This window comes from Bactrocera tryoni, chromosome 1 (genome assembly GCF_016617805.1).
Source record: "Bactrocera tryoni isolate S06 chromosome 1, CSIRO_BtryS06_freeze2, whole genome shotgun sequence".
In the NCBI taxonomy this organism is placed as follows: Eukaryota; Metazoa; Arthropoda; class Insecta; order Diptera; family Tephritidae; genus Bactrocera; species Bactrocera tryoni.
The window spans coordinates 14,620,695-14,639,358 of record NC_052499.1 but is presented as its reverse complement, the minus strand read 5'-3'; the positions used below and the strand labels follow the sequence as shown (position 1 = coordinate 14,639,358).

Here is an 18,664-nt window from a genome sequence, read left to right as displayed (position 1 = left end):
TTTAATTTTTCTAATCTTTTTATTATTAATATATTTTTTTTATTTTATTGATTTTAAATATATTTTTTTTGACTTTGTTTCTTTTTTAATATAATATTTTTCGTATTTTTTTATCTATAATTTAATTTTATTTAATTTCAGGTTTTTAATTTATTTATTTATACAATATTTACATAATTTTGAATATTTTGATATTTTTTGAATTTTCTAATTTTTAAATTTTTTTTCAAAATAATATTGAATTTCAATTTTAAGTTTTTAACTAAAATTTTATTTTGAAATCATTCTCATTTTTTTTAAATTTAACAGTATTTTTTAATTAATTTTTCGTCTTTATATTTGATCAATTTTAAATTTAATACTTTCAATTTTTTGTGATTTGAATTTTATTGAATTCTCTGTAATTTAATTTTTTTTTTTTAATAAATTTGTATTTCAATTAAAAGTAAGTAAGTAATTTTATTTGAAAAACGTTTTCCTTTTTTATTTTAATATACATTTTTTTTAATTAATTTTTCATCTTTATATTTTATTAATATATTTCAAATTTTATTGTTTTTAAATTTAATGGTTTTTGACTTTTTGTTTTTTCTTTATTTTATATATTCTTATTTTTTATATATATATTAATAATTTTAGAATTTATTTTATATTTTTTCGATGTTTCTTAAATTTTCTTGAAATCAAATTTTTTTTCGGAAATAATTTTGAGTGGCAATTTAAAACTTTCAACTTAAATTTTATTTTAAAATCATTTTCACTTTTTAAAATAAATATTTTTTTTTAATTATAAATAAATTTTGAATTTATTTAATATATTTTTTGATATTTTTTAACTTTTCTTATATTCAAAATTTATTTTTAATTTTTTATCTTTATATATGTATCATTCACATTTATTAGTTTACATTTAGAAATTTTTTAATGTTTTTGCAGTTAATTTTAATTTTATATTTTTCGTAACTTTTTTCTATTTAATTATTAATCTTATTTAACTGTTATTTGTATTTAATTTGGAATTTTTATTTTTCGTATTTCTTCATTCTCCCACAATATTTGCACTCTACTGCGTCCAATTAATTAGTGTTTGCTGTCTATTTTCGCACTTTCGCATTCAACTTTGTGATTATACACTCAATTGGATGCACAAAGCCGCAAAAAACAATAACAATAACAACAACAACAGCAATTGAAGTGTGACGTTATAATGGAATAGCTGCGGACTAGAGGTGGCAGTTAATTAACGAGTGTTACAACGTTAATGACTCGCTTTGTTGTTGTTTTTGTATTAGAAAATTTAGTAGCTGAAAAAGCGTGCAATAGATAGCGCAACTACAAAGTTTTGCTATTTTGCTATTTTCCTTTGAAGTTACAATAGAAGCGCTGGCTGAGCAATAGTGAATGCGCATAAACTCATCTATGTACATATGTGTATGTATTGCTGTTGTGACCTGTGTCAACAATTGTTCTGTGCGCGCTGCCACCCTAAAAGCCTATCACACTTGCTTGACTTAGGCCATCGACCGACCACCGGCATATTTATAACTTAACGCATTTATGCACATTAGAAGAGTATTTAGTACTTGTACCGGAAATCTCGCTTGGATAAACATACAATTACACACAATGACATACATATGTAGAACGCATGCCTCGAACTCCTTTCCTTTCTTTATTTTGCTATTTATGAAACGTGAAGTCGTCGCTAAAATTAAACTTCCGCTGTGAAAAACGCTTCATAAAAGTTCAAATGTATTTGTTAGTGTGTGTGTGTGTGTGTGTGTCAGCGTTTGCCTGCTCTGCTTACAAAATTTATAAATAACTTCATTCATTAGAGTGAAATTTGTGTTTTATAATGCCCAAGCAAGAACATCAAATGCATTTGTATGCCTCTATATATGTATGTACACGTATGTGTATGTGAGTGTTTTTGTTGTGCACAAAATATGAATGTGAATCAAGTGCGCTGATGATGTCTTCGCAAACGAGCATTGTGCCTTCGCTTGCCATTGTTAATTTGGGATATTAAAGGAGACCGCAATGTAGCTAAGTGAAAAACAAACGAATAAACGAATACACGAGCAAGCTAACGGAATATACTCATAATTTTATGACAATGAATTGACGTGAATTTCCTTATACCCTGCACAACATGTGCAAATTATTTGCAGTGGAGTGTGTGATTTTTGGTTTAGACACACTAGGGTCCAGGGCGCTGGGGTCAAATGCTATAGTAGTAGTGAACAGCACATCGTAAGGAGCTTTTTAATGTCAGAATGTGTTATAAATAAGCTTTTGTATAGATAGGAATGGTTGAATGTTATCGTTTGATTGAATTAATCGATAATTAGCTAACTAACTAAAAAAAGTGTTTAAAAAGCCTTTAATGCCAGAAAGTGCTATATATAAGCTTCTATATTCATAAGAATGGTATAATTTTATCTGTTGATATACATAATCGATAATTAGCTAAAACTAAAAAAAAATAAGGTTATGTCGGAGCTCATATGTATGTATTATGGAGATGCCAAAATTGTTTCGTTTATTGCAATAGTCGATAACTTTCCTTAATTTGAACTGTAAAAAAATTACTTTAACTCAAATTCGATGATTAAACTAAATTAAGCTAAAGTAATTTTTTTAGGTTAACGCATAAAGTTTTAGGAAAGTATATGAGCCTTTTTGACAATAATATTATGTAATGAAAATAAAATTTTTTTGGTGAAAAATAATATTCTAAATTCAAAAAATTTACAAAAAACCCTGAAAAGCTCTCAAAAAGCACTAAAATTCATACTAATGTTAAGTTAAAAGTCCGCATATGAGAGAAACAGTTAAATATTTTTTTAAGTTGAAATAGTTATTTTTGTTTTTCGTTTTTTTATTTATTTATTTATATTAATTTTTTAAATTTATTTCATTATATTTTTTTATAATTTTTTATTTATTTATATTTTTATTTTCTTTTATGGTGAAATAATTATTTTTGTTTTTATTTTTTTATTTACATTAGATTTTTATACTTAATCCATTAAGTTAATTTTTTTTATAATGTTTTATATCTACTTTTGTATATATTTTTTATTAAATTAAAAAGTTCATGGCTTTATCGAGATTTTGTTTTTTTTAATATTTTTTTATATATATATATTTTTTTTTATTTGACATATATTTTTTTAATAAATTTCTCAACATACTACTTGTTTTTGAAACTAACAAAATTTTTATTTTTGGTCTACCATTCATTATATTATACGATTTGATTAAAAAACAAATTTTTATTTCAAGTCATTAACACAAAATTAAACAAATTTATTTTAATTATTCAAAAATTTAAAATCGTCAACAAATTTTTTTAATACCTACTTTTTATGATCGCTTAAGATGAAACCTTTATTTGCATTATAAAAACCAGAAAACATTGTTTCAAATGTAAAAACCAAAAATTCTTATTAAATATTTTTTGTCTTTTAACCTACAAATAACTTATTGATAATCGATTAAATTTTATTATTTCTAAGTTTACGGACACATTTTAAGGTATGTATTTCAAATAGATTTTTAAAAACTTTATTTTTCGCATACTTTGCATATTTCAATTTTTTATTTAAGATTTTTGATAATTTTATTAGTAATAAACATGTCGAGAATCGATTAAATTTTAATATTTATAAATTTGCAAACTATTCAAAAGCATAAATGTATATACAAAAAGATTTTAGAATTTTATATTTTTCGAAAATTTATTAAAAAAATTTTATTTAATATTTTTGGTAATTTTATTTGTACACTTGTCGATAATCGATTAAATTTTAATATTTCTAAATTTACAAACACATTTCAAAAGCATTATATTGTGTGCGTATTCAAATAGATTTTCAAAAATTATGTTTTTCGCAAATTTATTAAATTTTTGTTTATATTTTTGGTCATTTCATTTGTAATCAACTCTTCGATAAACATTTAAATTTTAATATTTGTAAATTTGCACACATTTCAAAAGCATTATTATTCAAAAATATTTTAAAAGTTATATTTTTCGAAAATGTATTTAATTTTTTTAAAAATATTTTTTGTAATTTTATTTGTAAAAAACTTATCGATAATCAATTAAATTTTAATATTTGTAAATTTGCATATATTTTAGATATACATATATTTTTAAAGATTTTTCAAAAATTATAAGAATTAATCGATTTTTTCGATTATTTACAGAAACAATAATTATTTTTTTTTTTTTATTTTTATTTTATTACATTTTATTTACTTTTTTTACTTATTTAATCATTTATAACTATTTATTATTTATTCTATTTTTAAAATAAAATATTATTCATTCTCTAATTATTTGCATATTTGTTTAACATTGAACGATTAATCGATCGACCGACATAAGGGTCACCGATTTGTAAACAAACGGCGATTAAAATCACAATTCTTAGTTACAAAACTCTAAACCTCACTAATACGGCAAACAGCCACACTTCTGCCCCACTACACATTACATTACGTGAAGGGCATATAACGCAAGTGTGAATTATAAATGGCACGCAAATAGCGGCGGATGCAAGTGTACGCCTGCACGCATGTACAATAAATATTCAAAAGACATTTTTCAACGCATCTCAACATTTTTCTGCTTTGTTCTATTCATAAACTAGCAGCGTACAACGCAAAAAAAATAAATAAAAAACGAAAACAAAGCCACATCTAACAATAATACAAATCAAATGACTATAGATTCACTTACGTTTCTTGCCTTTAGCCGCATCGTCGCACACTTGCAGATGCACATCCTCGACACGCACCATCGACGTTTGCGAATTGGTGGACGCGGCGGCGGCTGCTGCTGCCGAGGCCATTGCTGCGTTGCGATGGCGACTCTCCAGCCACGTAGGACGCTGTTGCAGGAAACATTTGCGCCGCTGTGATGATTGTTGCATTTGATGCGTTGCCGTCGGCTGTGCGGTCGCCAAATTTTGTGTTTGCTGCCGCGACACATGTTGCTGTGCACCGCCCGCCTGTGCCTGTGCGGGCGATTGTTTTGATGCTTGCGTTTGCAGTGGCTGCGTTGGCTCCAATGCATGGGCGCGTTGCAAGTGCTGATCGAGTGCGCGTTGCGTGCAGAAACTTTGGCCGCATTGGGCGCATTGGAAGCGCTGTGCGCCGTGCTCTTCGACAATGTGTTGTTGACGTTTTACGCGTCGCGTGAAATGCATCGGGCAGTGGGGACAATTGAATGGCGTCTCCACCGGATGCATGGCAATAATGTGATTGCTATAGTCGAGATTGCTGGTAAACTTGGGGCGTTTGTGACAGAAGCGACAAACCAAATTGACTTTTTGCGAGGATGTGCCAGCGTTGCCGGCATTGCTTGGTTTAGCTGCGATTGTGGCAATTGGTTTTGCTGTTTGCGGTTGCGGATGCGGTTGGATCAATTGTAGTTGCTGCATGGCGGGTTGACGTGCGCGCGTGTGCTGCAACATGCGTACTTGCGGCGTGCCGTGCACTGCTTGCAGTTGTATTTGTTGTTGTGACGGATGTTGTTGTCGTTGTTGGTAGTGCGATGCAGAGGGTGTTGAAGCGCAGCGCGGCGGCCGATTGGCAACCTGCGCGGCGGCTGAGTGTGGCGGTGGTGTGGCGTTGTGCAACTGATAGTGTTGCATGTGGCGCGGAGGCGGCGTCTGATGCATAGTGCGTTGAGCCGAATTCACTGTAGGTGAAGCGATAAATTGTGGATTCAAATTGATGCCGTTCACCTGTACCGTTGACATGTGTGGCAGCGGTTGTCCCGTCATTTGTGGTTGCATGATGACAGCTTGTGGCGCCTGCGACAATTGATATGTGGTCGCCGGCTCAGGTGTGCCGGCGGTTGTGGCGTACAATTGTGGGGTGGCGCCGCTACTGCCGGGTTTGCCGTAATCTTGCGGTATCACAATCATTATTTGTTGCTGCTGTTGTGCTTGTTGTTGGCATGATGGTCGCTGCTGTACTGCGGAGGCAGCGCCTTCAATATAATTCTCGTTCGCATCGACCACCGATGATTTGTTCAACTCGATTGCATGGCGATGCTGTTGCTGTTGTTGGTGGTGATGGCCATGTTGCTGCGCTGTACCAGCCAAATGCGGCGACATACCGGTGGTGGCAATCAAATTGGGCTGATACAAATCGCTGGCGCTAATGTAGTAGGTGGTGGTGCCACCGCCGGCGGCTGGCGCCTCGATGATGGCCGGCGAGAGGCCCGTGAGATCGGCGCTGGACGCCCATTGGATTTCTTGTCCGCTGCCGAGGCCGTGGGCGTACAGGTTCACACCAACGCCCAGATTTTGTATTGGCTGTATGGCGTTGGCCGCTTGTGCCAGTTGCAGTTGCGCCGCCTCGTAAGCGCAGCTGGGCGGCAAGGTGATGTAGTGTTGTTTCTGTTGTTGGCCGGCTTGTGTGTGCGCGTGAGCTTGTGCGTGTTGTTGCTTGGGCGTGGCAAGCACAGTTTGGTGAATGATTTGTGTACGTTGCTGCTGTTGCTGTTGTTGTTGTTTGCGTTGCTGCTCCAACGCCTGCTGTTGTTGTTGCTGTTGTCGCTGCCGTTCACGTTGTTGTTCCAACAGCTGTTGTTGCTGCTGCTGCTGTTGGTGTCGCCGTTGTTGCTCCAACAATTGTTGCTGCATTAGCTGTTCCTGTTGTTGTTGCTCCAACAATTTCTGCTGCATCAGATGCTCTTGTTGTTGCTGCTGTTGCTGCAGCAGCTGCTGTTGTTTGAGTAACTCTTCCTCACGTTGCTGTTGCAGGAGTAGCTCAGCCTGCGGCAGCTGTTGTTGTTGCGCCATTTGTCGTTGTTGAATTAGTTGCTGCGACGGCGCACCATCTGCTGGCAGCATTTGCTGCTGCAACGCATGCTGGTGTTGTTGTTGTTGTTGCGGTTGCGGTACTACATGTTGCTGCTGCCGTCGGTGTTGCTGTTTCTTCTGCACCGCTGCATCCTGCGCTTTATCCTCTTGCGCCTGCGCGCGCGCACGTTGCTCCACCACTCGCTCTGTCTCCTGGATGTCATTCAGCAGCTGCGCGAACGCCGCGCTATCTACTGAATACTCCTTCGTAGAGCCATCGTCTGCACCACACTCCGCGGGTAAGTCCGTTGCAGGCGCATGCACCTGCACACCGTTGTTAGTCTCGTTGACGCAGGCGTTCATGTCAGTGCCCATATACTGTAGAGTATCCGCCTTTGCAACGCCCACCTTGCAATTAGTCGCCTCCTCAAGAGACACCGCCGCTAATGCGTGCATCTCTAAGTCACGCGGGCTTTGCTCATTTTGGCTGCTTGCCGGACTAGCTGACGCATTGTTGGCAGCTGCTCCCACCAACTCAATGTTCTCAAAGCAGGGTATATCATTTTGGAAGCCGATCAACTCCGACTGTGTACTGTCTTCCGTGAAGCATTCACCGTATTTATTGCCATATTGCTTGCCATAACCAGCAGCGGCACCCTGCGCTTGCTTCGTCGACTGCTGCTGATGTGTCGGTGGACCGACGGACATCGGCGCCGATAGTGGTGATGGCTCTGACATTTGTCCACTGCTTACGCTTGCCGGTTCCATATGCATGTGTTGGACGTAAGGGCTGGAGGCCACCGACAAGCTGCCACCACCGCCGGCCATGCTGCTGCTGCCCACACTGCCGACGCCTCCGAGCGGACTTTCGGCGTACATGCTGTGTGTAGGCGTGGTTGGTGGCTCGGAGAGTGGCGAGTACACGGATTGTGCGAAAAAGTCATCGGCACTGGACGAGACTGGCGTGTAAATGTGTTGATCCTGCATTTCGTTAAGTATACCACTTAGTGTGTTCTCCACATCCTGCATCTCACTCAAGTTCGTTTCGCTTAGCAGCTGTGTATGTTGCTGTGTTGCAACTGTCTCGGCCTCAGCTTCAGCGAGTAATGCAGCGGTCACTTCGCCGGCTGGCAAGGTGGCTTGCAATTCGTTGGCTTGCGGCGCTTCGGACTCATCAGCGAACTCAGGCGCGAATTCACTTATGAATTCATGCAATTTTGCATCAGTCAAAGTTTCCGTGGACGCTGGGGTCTGTGTTGAAATTGTTGGTACGGCGCAGCTCGAATATAAAGCATTGTTGTTCGATAGACATTCTACGCGCCGATTCGGACTTGACCCAGTACCGTCGCTGAAACCCATAAAATCACTTTGCTCGCTCTCGTACTGGCTGCTGCCGCAAGCATAGCCGCTGTAAGGCATAAGTTGTGCCTTAGTGGCATCGGCTTGGAACTGCGCTGCTTGTGCGTTAACTTTCGAAATTTGGCCTTCGTTAGCTGACTGCATGTGGCTGGCATGCGGTAGTTCAGTCGATGTTATGGAACCTTCAGACACACCATCTCTATTACTGTGCATGTTATTATTTTCCTTGGCTTGTGCAGGCTCTCTGGCATCAACTTTTTTATGGCCGAGCTCAGCTGTTTCTGCCTTCTCTGTCTCTTGGGAACTCGTCGTCAGTTTTTCTGTCAAAGCTGACACTTTAGACGTCTCAGTTGCCGTTGCGGTGTCGGATAAGGTCGCTTTGATTGGTGTTTTCTGCACGTTTGATGTTTTCAGGAATTTCTTTTGGAAATCGGCAGAAAGTATAGAGAGCGGTACGCGCACTATTAGCTGATTACGTAAGAGAACGGACACTGGCTGGGTGTTAGCGCTTGAAGCTGATGTTGGCGTTGTGAGCGTTGTCGTCTTTGCCATCACAGGTGACGATGAAGATTTTGTGGGTGACTCTATAATATCCGATTTCACTGGAGAGGTAAATAACGAAGACTTTGTTGTGTTGGACATAAGTGTAGAAAAGGTCTTTAGAGACATTGAGGTGGCAGGCGCAGCTTTAGTTGGCGTCAACTTAACGGCAGAAATTGACGGCTTATCAGTAGTTGAGGCTTCAGCGGTATTCACTGGTTCACTTTGAGTTAATGTGAGCGCTGGTAAAACGGGTGGGAAAGACACTATTTGGCTGGGCAAAGTCATGCCCGAGCTTGAGCCGACCGACGTGCCAGATGTAGAGGTCATTGCGACGCTCTTCTTATTCTTATCACAATTTTCTTTGGTGGACTCACCACAAGTATTGACGTTCAATATATTTACATTATCTATTACCATTTTGCCCTTATTTTGGCTGATAAGTTGTGGCGGTAGGGTGGTGTTGTCTGGTTTGTGTATCACATTTGGCGCGTGCTCGTCCTCCGTTGTGGCTGCGTCATCAGTCAAGTTGCAGTTTTCGCGACAGCACGAGCGTTTTGGACGGAAGCGACGTCGCTTTTGAGATTCACTGCTCGGTACCTCTACATTCTGTGGCTTGGACAAGCTGCCAACGACATGATAACGCGCTGCTGTCAGTGGGCGTGGCAAAGCGCATTGAGAATTCGGCGTAAGGCTTGTTTTATCAGAAGTTTGTTTGGTGGCGCACGAGTCACACGCTTCCGGAAGTTTCTCTTGGACTAACTTCAAAATAATGGGCATCACTTTGCCGTCGGTGGCATTGTCACGTCGTTTCGTTTCCTCTAATAATTTTCGTCGCTTCTTAATACGTTTGCTGCGTCGCTCTATGCAAATTCCGCCTGCGGTTGTCGTGTTACTATCTCCATCTGTGCTGTAAGCCGTCTCAGTTAGGTATAAATCAGTCTTTTGGGTTTCGGTGGGCATCACAAACGGTGTTGGTTCGCTTGGTGTGGGCGGTAGTAGTTGATCTTCCACAATATCCATAGAAGTTTCTTTCTGTAGGCTTTCCTTCATTTCGGCTTTGGTGCGCCAAGGTGAGCGCGTAGATTGTGAGCCTTCGCTTTCATCGGCTGCTAGTTTACGTTTGAGCACTAAGCGTGCATTGGACACGTCTTCAGTTGCGTCCGTGACTTTTAATGCTATGTATTCTTTGTCTATTAGCGGATCTGTGTGAACATCTGTTTCGTTCGTGTGTTGCATTGCAAATGTTGCGGCTGATGCCGTCATAGACTTTGTCACCTCTTCATACAACTCAGTGGCTTCTAAGCGCCGTAAGCGTACAAAACATGAGGGTAGCCGTGTCACCGACTCAGCCTTATCTACGTCAACAACACAATCGGTTGACGCACTCTCTGTGCGTGAGTGTTTATCGAAACAAGGGTGGCGAGAGCGTGCACGCCATTTAAGTCGTCGACGACCACGACGCGCTGTCGCATAATAGGAGAATGTTGGTTGTGTTGGTAGCGTCATAGAGTCAGCGCCTTCCGCTATACTACTAGTGTCAATATCGTTGCTGGCCGTCGCCACTGTGGTTGCCTCATCATCGAGCAGAGCGGTCGCGCGCTCAGACGTTAGTTTTGTAAGGCTACGTCGTACTTGCTTCTTCTTGTAATGTATAGCGGTGAAAGCCGCCGCGGCGGCCGATGTAGAGGCAGGCGAGTTGGCGAGCAAGTGGACGATGGGTCCCTTCAGCGTACGTCGCAGCTTGTGCTGCATATGGCGACGTGCGAGCGAACGACATTTCGGCGAGGTGCTGTAAGCTTTAAGCGCAGCTTTCGTTATGAAAGCGGATACCGCGCTCTCGGAGTTGGGATCTATTGCGGTTGCGGTTTCTAGTAGTTCGGTTTCTGCTGAGAACACAGTGGTAATAGTTTCAATGTTGTCTTTGTGCTCAGCTGTTGTTGGTCTTGGCTGTTCAACTGTTGCCATTAGCGTTTCAACGCCTTCATCATCACCATTACCATCACCGTCTACGGTAACAGACACATTTTCAGCAGCCAAACGTTCATCAGTTTGCAAATGATGCTTACCGCCAACACCGCAGCCGTCGTCCTGTACATTACTCAGACTCGAAGTGCGATTCAAGCTTGAATTTAAAGTGTTGCCAGCAACTCCCTTATTATTAGCCCCAACTACCGCCGACGTCGCCGCCTTGCTTGCATCAGTTTCACTGGCAATTATCTGCAAAGCAGCCGCACCATCTTTCACAGCCTCGTTGTTGCACGTCGTCGTATTCGTCGTTGTTGCCGGCAAAATTGGCAAATTACTAATCTCGGACGCTTCCACTGTTTGTTTACTGCTTTGTACATCATTCGTCGGTGCTTTAGTTAACTCTACCGCCGCCGTCACCGCCACCGCCACCGCTGCCGCCGCCGCTGTAGTCGCGCTCGTTTCGGCATTATTAGCAATTGTTGGTGTTTTTGTGACCGCTTGACCGCTAATCGGTTTCTGTTGCACCGACGATGTGTCGACGTCCATTGGTGTTGCCTCAGCAGTGTTAACAACAACAGCTGGTTGTAACAAATCGACGACGTGGTCGTCGTCTACCTTGTTGTGCCGCGTTGAACTCGAAATTTCAGTCAGAGGCTCATCTGTGATAGCTTTAACAACATTGCCGCCGCAATCACCGCCACAACGCGCTATTAACGTGTCCGCATCACATGAGATCGCCGCCACCGCCTCCGTCTCTATCACCCCTTTAGTCGTCGATGTGTACGAGTGGGCGTGTCGCGTATCCATAAATACTGCTGCTGACGCGATTTCCGCTTCTGTTTCTCGTTCTCCTTCGCGTACACATTCGCCAACATCGTCTCGTATCCGTTCCCGCTCCCTTGCACGTTTCTCGCGTTGCACACAATTTTCGGCATGCTTTGGCTCGCCGCTCGAGTACGTCGGAGATGGAGTTGGAGACGCGCATAGCGACGCCGTTTTGGCTATGGCCTCCACAGACTGGTCGGCGTCGGTCGGCATTTCGTCGTCTGTCCGCGCCAATGCCTCATTTTTCACCTCATCGTCATCATCATCATCAACGTCATTAACAGCGGCAAGACAATCATCTGCTCGCGCCTCATCTTTCAACCGTGCGGCCAAGGATAATTCATCCTCATTGCTTGCTTGCTGGCAACTAATCGGCCTTTTGCGCGCCGATCGCGTTCGCATCAACACAGCCGTTGGATTTGTTGGTGAGGCTGTTCTCTTGTTGGCTTTTGTACGTTCCGCCGCCGTTGTGGGCTTAAAAATAATATGCGTTGCCAGCAGTGACTCTTGATCGACGCTTCGACCGCCACGCCGCCTATTTACATCACGTCCCAGAGCCGCTTCAACATCCAACGTCGTCAAATCATTGTTTGGCACTTTCGTTTTGGGCTTTGTTGGTTCAACGCCCAGTAATGGCTTTTGTATCGCGCAAGGGGAGGACGTTCGTACCGTAGCTATTGTGGTTGTTGCTGTAGTTGTTGCGGCGATTGCTGTCTTCTCTGCAGCAGACAACTTGAACGTCTCACTGCTGTTGCCATTACCGCTCAGACTCGTCGTCGTATTATTAGCCGCATTGCCGGTATGGCCGGGTTTGGCAGCATTGGCCGCATTAACGTTGAGTTCCAGCCCCGTACGCGGAGATTTGCTGTAGTTATCGTTAATTAAATCGTTGCCAATGTCCAACACCGGTGGCAGATTCACGCTCAACGCGGTCTCCAGCTCGTCTGTGGTTTGCGTCTCCTGGTTGCGCCGGCTTTGGCAATTATTTGGCTTCGATTTCGTCTGCGGAGGCAGCGCGGTCGGCTGTTCCTCCGTTTGCTCGGCCGCCACTCGCGCCAACAGCTCTTCATATTCCCAACACTGGGTTTTGTCGAAAAGCGAACGCAATCTGATTTGTACCTTGAGGCATTTACGACGAAACTTGTGGATAATGTAGAATTGCGCGCTACATTTCGAGCAGATACGCTGTGGCAGTCCATCATTGGATTTTATCTGGAAGAGGTGAGCAAAAAAAAACAAGACATAAGAAATAATAAATAAACGAGTGTATATTAAAGAAATTGTTGCTTATTAATGTTCAGTTTGCTCAAAATGTGAATGCATCAACTCTATACAACAAATGTACAGTGTGTTTTTGTTTAAGGATCGCGAGCACTTTGCTATCGGCTGTGTTCGCTCGCTCGTTCGAAGGTGTTGAAAATCGCTAAATATTCGTATAATAAAAGAATACCAGGCAACACCCAGTTTGGCAGTGCGGTTCTTGTTGATGTTGATGCTGCATTTGTTGTTGTTGTTGTTATTTGGCGAAGAGGGCACAGCGTGTAAACAAATGACGTCAAATGCCGACTGCCGAAACAATTATGCCCCGTCGCGAGTTCTTCCACATAATGCCATGCCCCCGTGCCATGGCCTGTCTGGCCATGAGTACTTGCCGCTGCTGATCTTCTATAGTAATTTAGTAGCTCCGATTTTTGTTGTTGCTCTTTGATTTCAATATGTTTTGTTTTTGAATTTTTGCCGGCCACATTTGCATACCTTTCGAGAAGTAGTTATACGGTTTAATGCAGGTTTATGGTAATGGCGTGCCATTTTTACATCATCGCTACCTACATACACACGCTCACATGTACGTATGTGCATACATTAGTGTTTATTTGCATATGTATGTATATGACAATGGTTCATTGCTTTGGTTGACCACAAATGTGACAACGAAATTGAAAACTAACTGGAAGCATGTCAAATCGTGCAGAACCAGAAGCTCGGCACGGTCTAAAATGTATGTATTTGAGGCAGTGAAGAGTCCAGACACACATCCATACACATCCATACACATTCAAACGTATGCACACTCAGTTGTAGTTAAATTTAAATTGCCTTTCACATCTGTCTTTGAAATTGTCTTGCATTGAATTCCAACCTAACCTAAAAGCCGCGCTTTCATTGAGTAAGAAGAGCGCAGCCTCTTCCGAAATATTTGTAGCGAAGCATGAAATTTTGTTTTGTCCATGTTCTTAATCAATTTTTGCACGCTTAGTATTATTATTAATTAAAAAATTACCAAAATCAAGCAAGATAGTTGGTTATATAACAGCACGTCTTTCAGACGGAAGTGAATCGCATGCAAAACATGTGTACGGTGATAGATCTGGCAAAATATTATAATGAGTTAATTTCAAAATAGGAAATTGTTATTCGGCACGGACGAAGGCGCTCAGAGCTACATTCTCTTCAGTGGAGTACTGAAAGGCTCGGTTTTAGGCCCACTACTATGGAACCTGATGTACGACGGGGCGCTAAGGATACTGCCGATGGCTTGCTACGATGATTCTAGAGCTGGCTGCGCAGAAAACAGTAGTCTTGCTCATAAGCTCCAGGAAAATTGAAGAAAAGATATCGCTCACCGTAGGAGAATGTGAGAATACTTCACAGCCACAGTTGAAGTACCTTAGTGTAGTAGTGGACACAAGACTCAAATTCAAGGAGCACGTGGAAAATACGACATGTAAAGCAAATTTCACCAGGCACCGATTGACATCCAGACAGATGAATTCGTGCGAATATATAACTTATCAGCGACGTCTACCGCAGCAAAAAGAGAGGAGAGAATCAAAAGCAGCTCAATGTAACAGCAACGGTGCCAAACTTCATGCAAAGCACGATGGACCCACAGACAGATTCCGGATATACATTCGTGAATAGATAGACAACATGGAGAATTGGATTGCCACCAGACTCAAATACTCAGTGGCCATAGGTGCTTTAGAAGCTCTAGAAGACTCTGAAAACGTACTCGTATCATTGCTCTCGATTTTCTGGTATAAGGGAAAAGCTGAAAACCACACACGGAAGTAGTTTCACGGTGGAAAATTTGCACTGCTTTGCGGGTCCTCTTTAAAATGAAAAGCTATCAGCGAAATCACTCTTCACTGCTATAATGTGATTTTAATACCCACAAACTTGTTGGAGGGTTCGACTTCAGACCACAAAAAAATTATATGTCGTTAATATCTGATCTTAAAATGCAAGATCGGTTAGGAGATCACTCAAATTTTTATAATTGGAACCCTTAATCACAAAGATCTCAAAAAAGCACAGTAACACAGCTGTTCAAACAATCCTTAGACCTCCTCAAGGTATTAGAAGGAAAAAATGGATACTAAAGTTTCTACGCTTCTCAAAATCTTAGTTAAATTAATGAAAAATGTTAAACTCAGCATCCGTGCTTAAATTTTTATAAAGAGGTCAAAGAATTTAGGAATATCGTTCAGTTCTAGATCATTAAAACGCTGCAAGTTTTTCGAAGCGCTTCGGAATGTTAACGAACTAGGCAAACCGGTAATACTTATAGACTATATAGGACTATATAGAAAAACTTAAAACGAAAATATTAGAAGGACCATATTTTTTCTTCCCTCAAAAAGTGGAGCCATACGCCAAGAACACCAAAAGTACAGATAGAGTTTATGTCTCAGAAACGTATCCACAAAAAAAAGTTTAAGGTAGCGAGACAATCTAAAAGCATTCGAGTTCGCTATAAAGACCTAAAAAGACGAATCTCAAACCAGAAAAGAGGCCAAAAGTATAGAGTTTGTGTCCCAAACATGAATTCACCACAAAAAGCTTGAGGTCGCGGCAGGACAATTTAAAAACATTCAATTTCGAATTCGAACTAAATATTCACAGGAGGAATAAAGACATAGGACGAAGATAAGAGTAAGAAATTTTATAAGGAAAAAAAGAACTATATGGGATTAAACAGCGAAAAGCACCTAAAAAGTAGAATCTCAGTCCAAATAATAGGCTTTTTTAGGTCTCGGTACATTCTAAAAGCATTCCGACTCTTTAAATTCTGGAAAAGAGCTCTAAAATTCCTCATCACGCAAGGAGTCTAGAAACAAGCCTCAACCACCAATAAGAAGACAAAGGTTTATAAACGGCACCTAAGGTATAAAAGCACTTTGTATGGAAATCATTTGAGAGTCGCTGTATTAGCAAACTCTTCTACTGGTTTTAGTTGGCCAGCATAACAAATAAGCCGGGCTCTACACTGGTTACAAGCAAAACTAAGCGGATGCGAGCAAAAGAGTGATACCGAGAATTTATTTCAATTCTTGAGAATTGTTTGGAAATCGAAGAAACTGACTGAACTACGAAGTTCTTCAAACCTCAACCGGATGTAAGCTAACCTCAAACTCTGTATAACTAAGTGGTCGCTAATTAGCAGGTTTTCATAATTGTTAGTGTTATTGCAAACAAAGGCCAGCAAAACAGCTGGAGACAACCACTAAACTGCAAAAGATCACACATGTCAAATAAAATTTAAACACGAGTAATCAAGGATAATACTTTTGAACTTCATGCAAGTGATTAAGCGCTGATGCTTAACAATCTAATCCGCTTAAACCACGCATTACTTAATGGTTGAATGCATTTTTAAATTGCTGTTGTTGTTGTTGTTGTTGGCTAACTGCAAACGCAGGACATTGCGTGGACTGCACACGCAACCAACTGCGCAAAGCAAGCAGGCTAACTGAAAGCTTAGCTGCAACCAACCGCAGGTGGCACAGAGAGAGAGAAAGAGAGAAAGAGAGAAAGAGAGAGAGAGAGAGGGAGTGCTGAAATGTAGGTAAGTGGAGCGGAGAGTGGGATAACACGCACAGCTGGTTGTCACATTGAATTGGCCGCAATCAAGTAGCGCCGTTGATCCTGCTGCTATTTGTCCTTTTAAATTGTTTAACAGCTGTAGTTAAATAAAACTAATTGACCATGATTATTTAAACAGGCAGGCACGTATACACATACATATATACACACATACACACATACATACATACAAAAATACATGCATATTTATTTAGATAAGCCTACAATGCATGTTCCTTAAGTTGGCGACTCTCACGTGCGACTTAGCAAATCAACAAGAAGAGGATATAAAGGATATATTTGATTATATGTATACACATACATATATTTGTGTGTGTATAAGCATGCGTTTTTGTCGGAATGCGTTTAGTAATAGGCTAGACTGCTTGACCAGCATTGTATGGCAGGAGTTAGCCATGCGAAAAATATTATATTTTTTATTTACGCACAAGTCGTTAGGGCGTTGAAACTCTTTTATACCCTAAACGCGGTATAATAAGTTTGCCATTTAGTTGCTCAGTTTTTGAAATATCGAACTGAAATTTTGTATACGTGCTTTTCGCACCAAGACGCTACTTATTTGTAGTAATCGCTGATAACGCACCACTATAGCATATAGCTGTCATACAAACTGATTGAGCAAAATCAAGTTTTTATATGACAAATTTTTTATTTGAGTAATTATCTGCACGAAATTTGGTATAGTTGACTCACTACGATAACGCTGCAAATCAACGAAAAATTTTTTTAAATCGGATCACTGTAACTTATAGCTGCCATATAAGCTGGTCGTTCAAAATCGAGTGCTTGTATAGAAAAAATTTTTAGCTGACAATTTATATTCACGAAATTCGGCATAGATTATTCTATAAGGCAGTGCTACAAGCCTTTAAAAAATTTTTCAGATTGAACCACTCTAGCATATAGCTGCCATATAAACTAATCGTTCAAAATCAAGATAAAGATATTTTTATTAACTTTTATGCTATAAGAAATGCAACTGTGAAGGGTATTGTCGCTTCGCTGCAGTCGATGATGACGTTTTTACTTGTTTTTTCGTTTTCGTTTATTTTTTATTTAGTTTTTTTGAGGTTATGTTTTTGCCCTCATTCATTTTTATGGACTTGTAAGCGAGCTATAAAGCGTGCATAATTTTTAATAATAGCTGAAATGAAAAATATGAAAGCAATCAGCGGGGAGGTGATTGTTTATAGAACAAATACGCACACTAACACACACACGCGCATTCATATATACATAAATGTGATGTAATCAGGCGATTGATTGTTCTACTTGTTGTTAATTGGGCTGATCTCTTAACACCAGCGATTAGCAAACAAAGCATGCACACTATACCCTCCGAGAACTCACAAAAAAACAAAAAAACGACCGAAAAAAGAGGGTACGAAAACCGTTGCGGTAGAGGTACGAGTCTCGAAGCAGTGGAAGTGGCTGAAGAAGCAACCACACACAACCAACCACCTGTTTATTATTCAAAACACTGTATTGTATGTCAATTAGGCGATGTCAGTTCAGAGCGTTTTCAACAAGTAATTGACAACATTGTTGGAACACGAGTAAACCGCCTATCCTCCCCTGGACTGGTTAAGCGCATAATGCTTAAGTATAGTAAGTAGAGTGCTCGAGCACATCCTTGCTATTGTATTAAATAAAATTAGTTCACTTGCACACACATATGTATATATTATATATAAACACATATACATATATAGATATACAAATATACATATATATTATATATATAGATATACAAATATATATATTGAATACAGCAAACCACACAAGGAACTCAAAATTGCTGCAATTTCATTGGTGGAAGGTAGAAACGATCTAGTAGCGCTTCGGTGACTCATTAAGGGGGGCCGCGGTACGAACAGAGCTATTTGAGAACAAAGGTAAGCGTTGAGAGCACAATGTTAAGAGCCTTTGCGGCGCTGCCAGAGTGAATTTGATGGTTGTGCAAAAGTTAAAATGAAATACAACAAAAATGAAGGTAAGAAAACAACAAAAATAGAAGTAAAAAGTACACAAAAAAAAACAATAAAAAAATAAAAAACTTACGAAATAGCGCAAAAATAGTTTGAAGTCTACGACAGTTAACGCTAAGACACACACACAAACACAAATAAATGAGCACACACACATACGCTCACAAATATATATATACATATACATATATATACATCTATGTATGTATATGTATATACATGAAATGTCTATGCGCTGAAATGTAATGCCAAACCACTGAGGCATGGCTA

The 18,664-nt window shown here is 40.0% G+C and overlaps 1 protein-coding gene across 1 annotated transcript in view; it reads right to left on the bottom strand.

Moving 5' to 3' along the window:
* Positions 1–18,664, bottom strand: part of LOC120778338 (mucin-17) — a 217,539-nt gene that overhangs the window by 23,868 nt on the left and 175,007 nt on the right. The window contains exon 2 of the mRNA XM_040110133.1: positions 4,751–12,731. Within this exon, the coding sequence (XP_039966067.1) occupies positions 4,751–12,731 (7,981 nt within the window). The remainder of the gene's footprint in view (positions 1–4,750; positions 12,732–18,664) is intronic.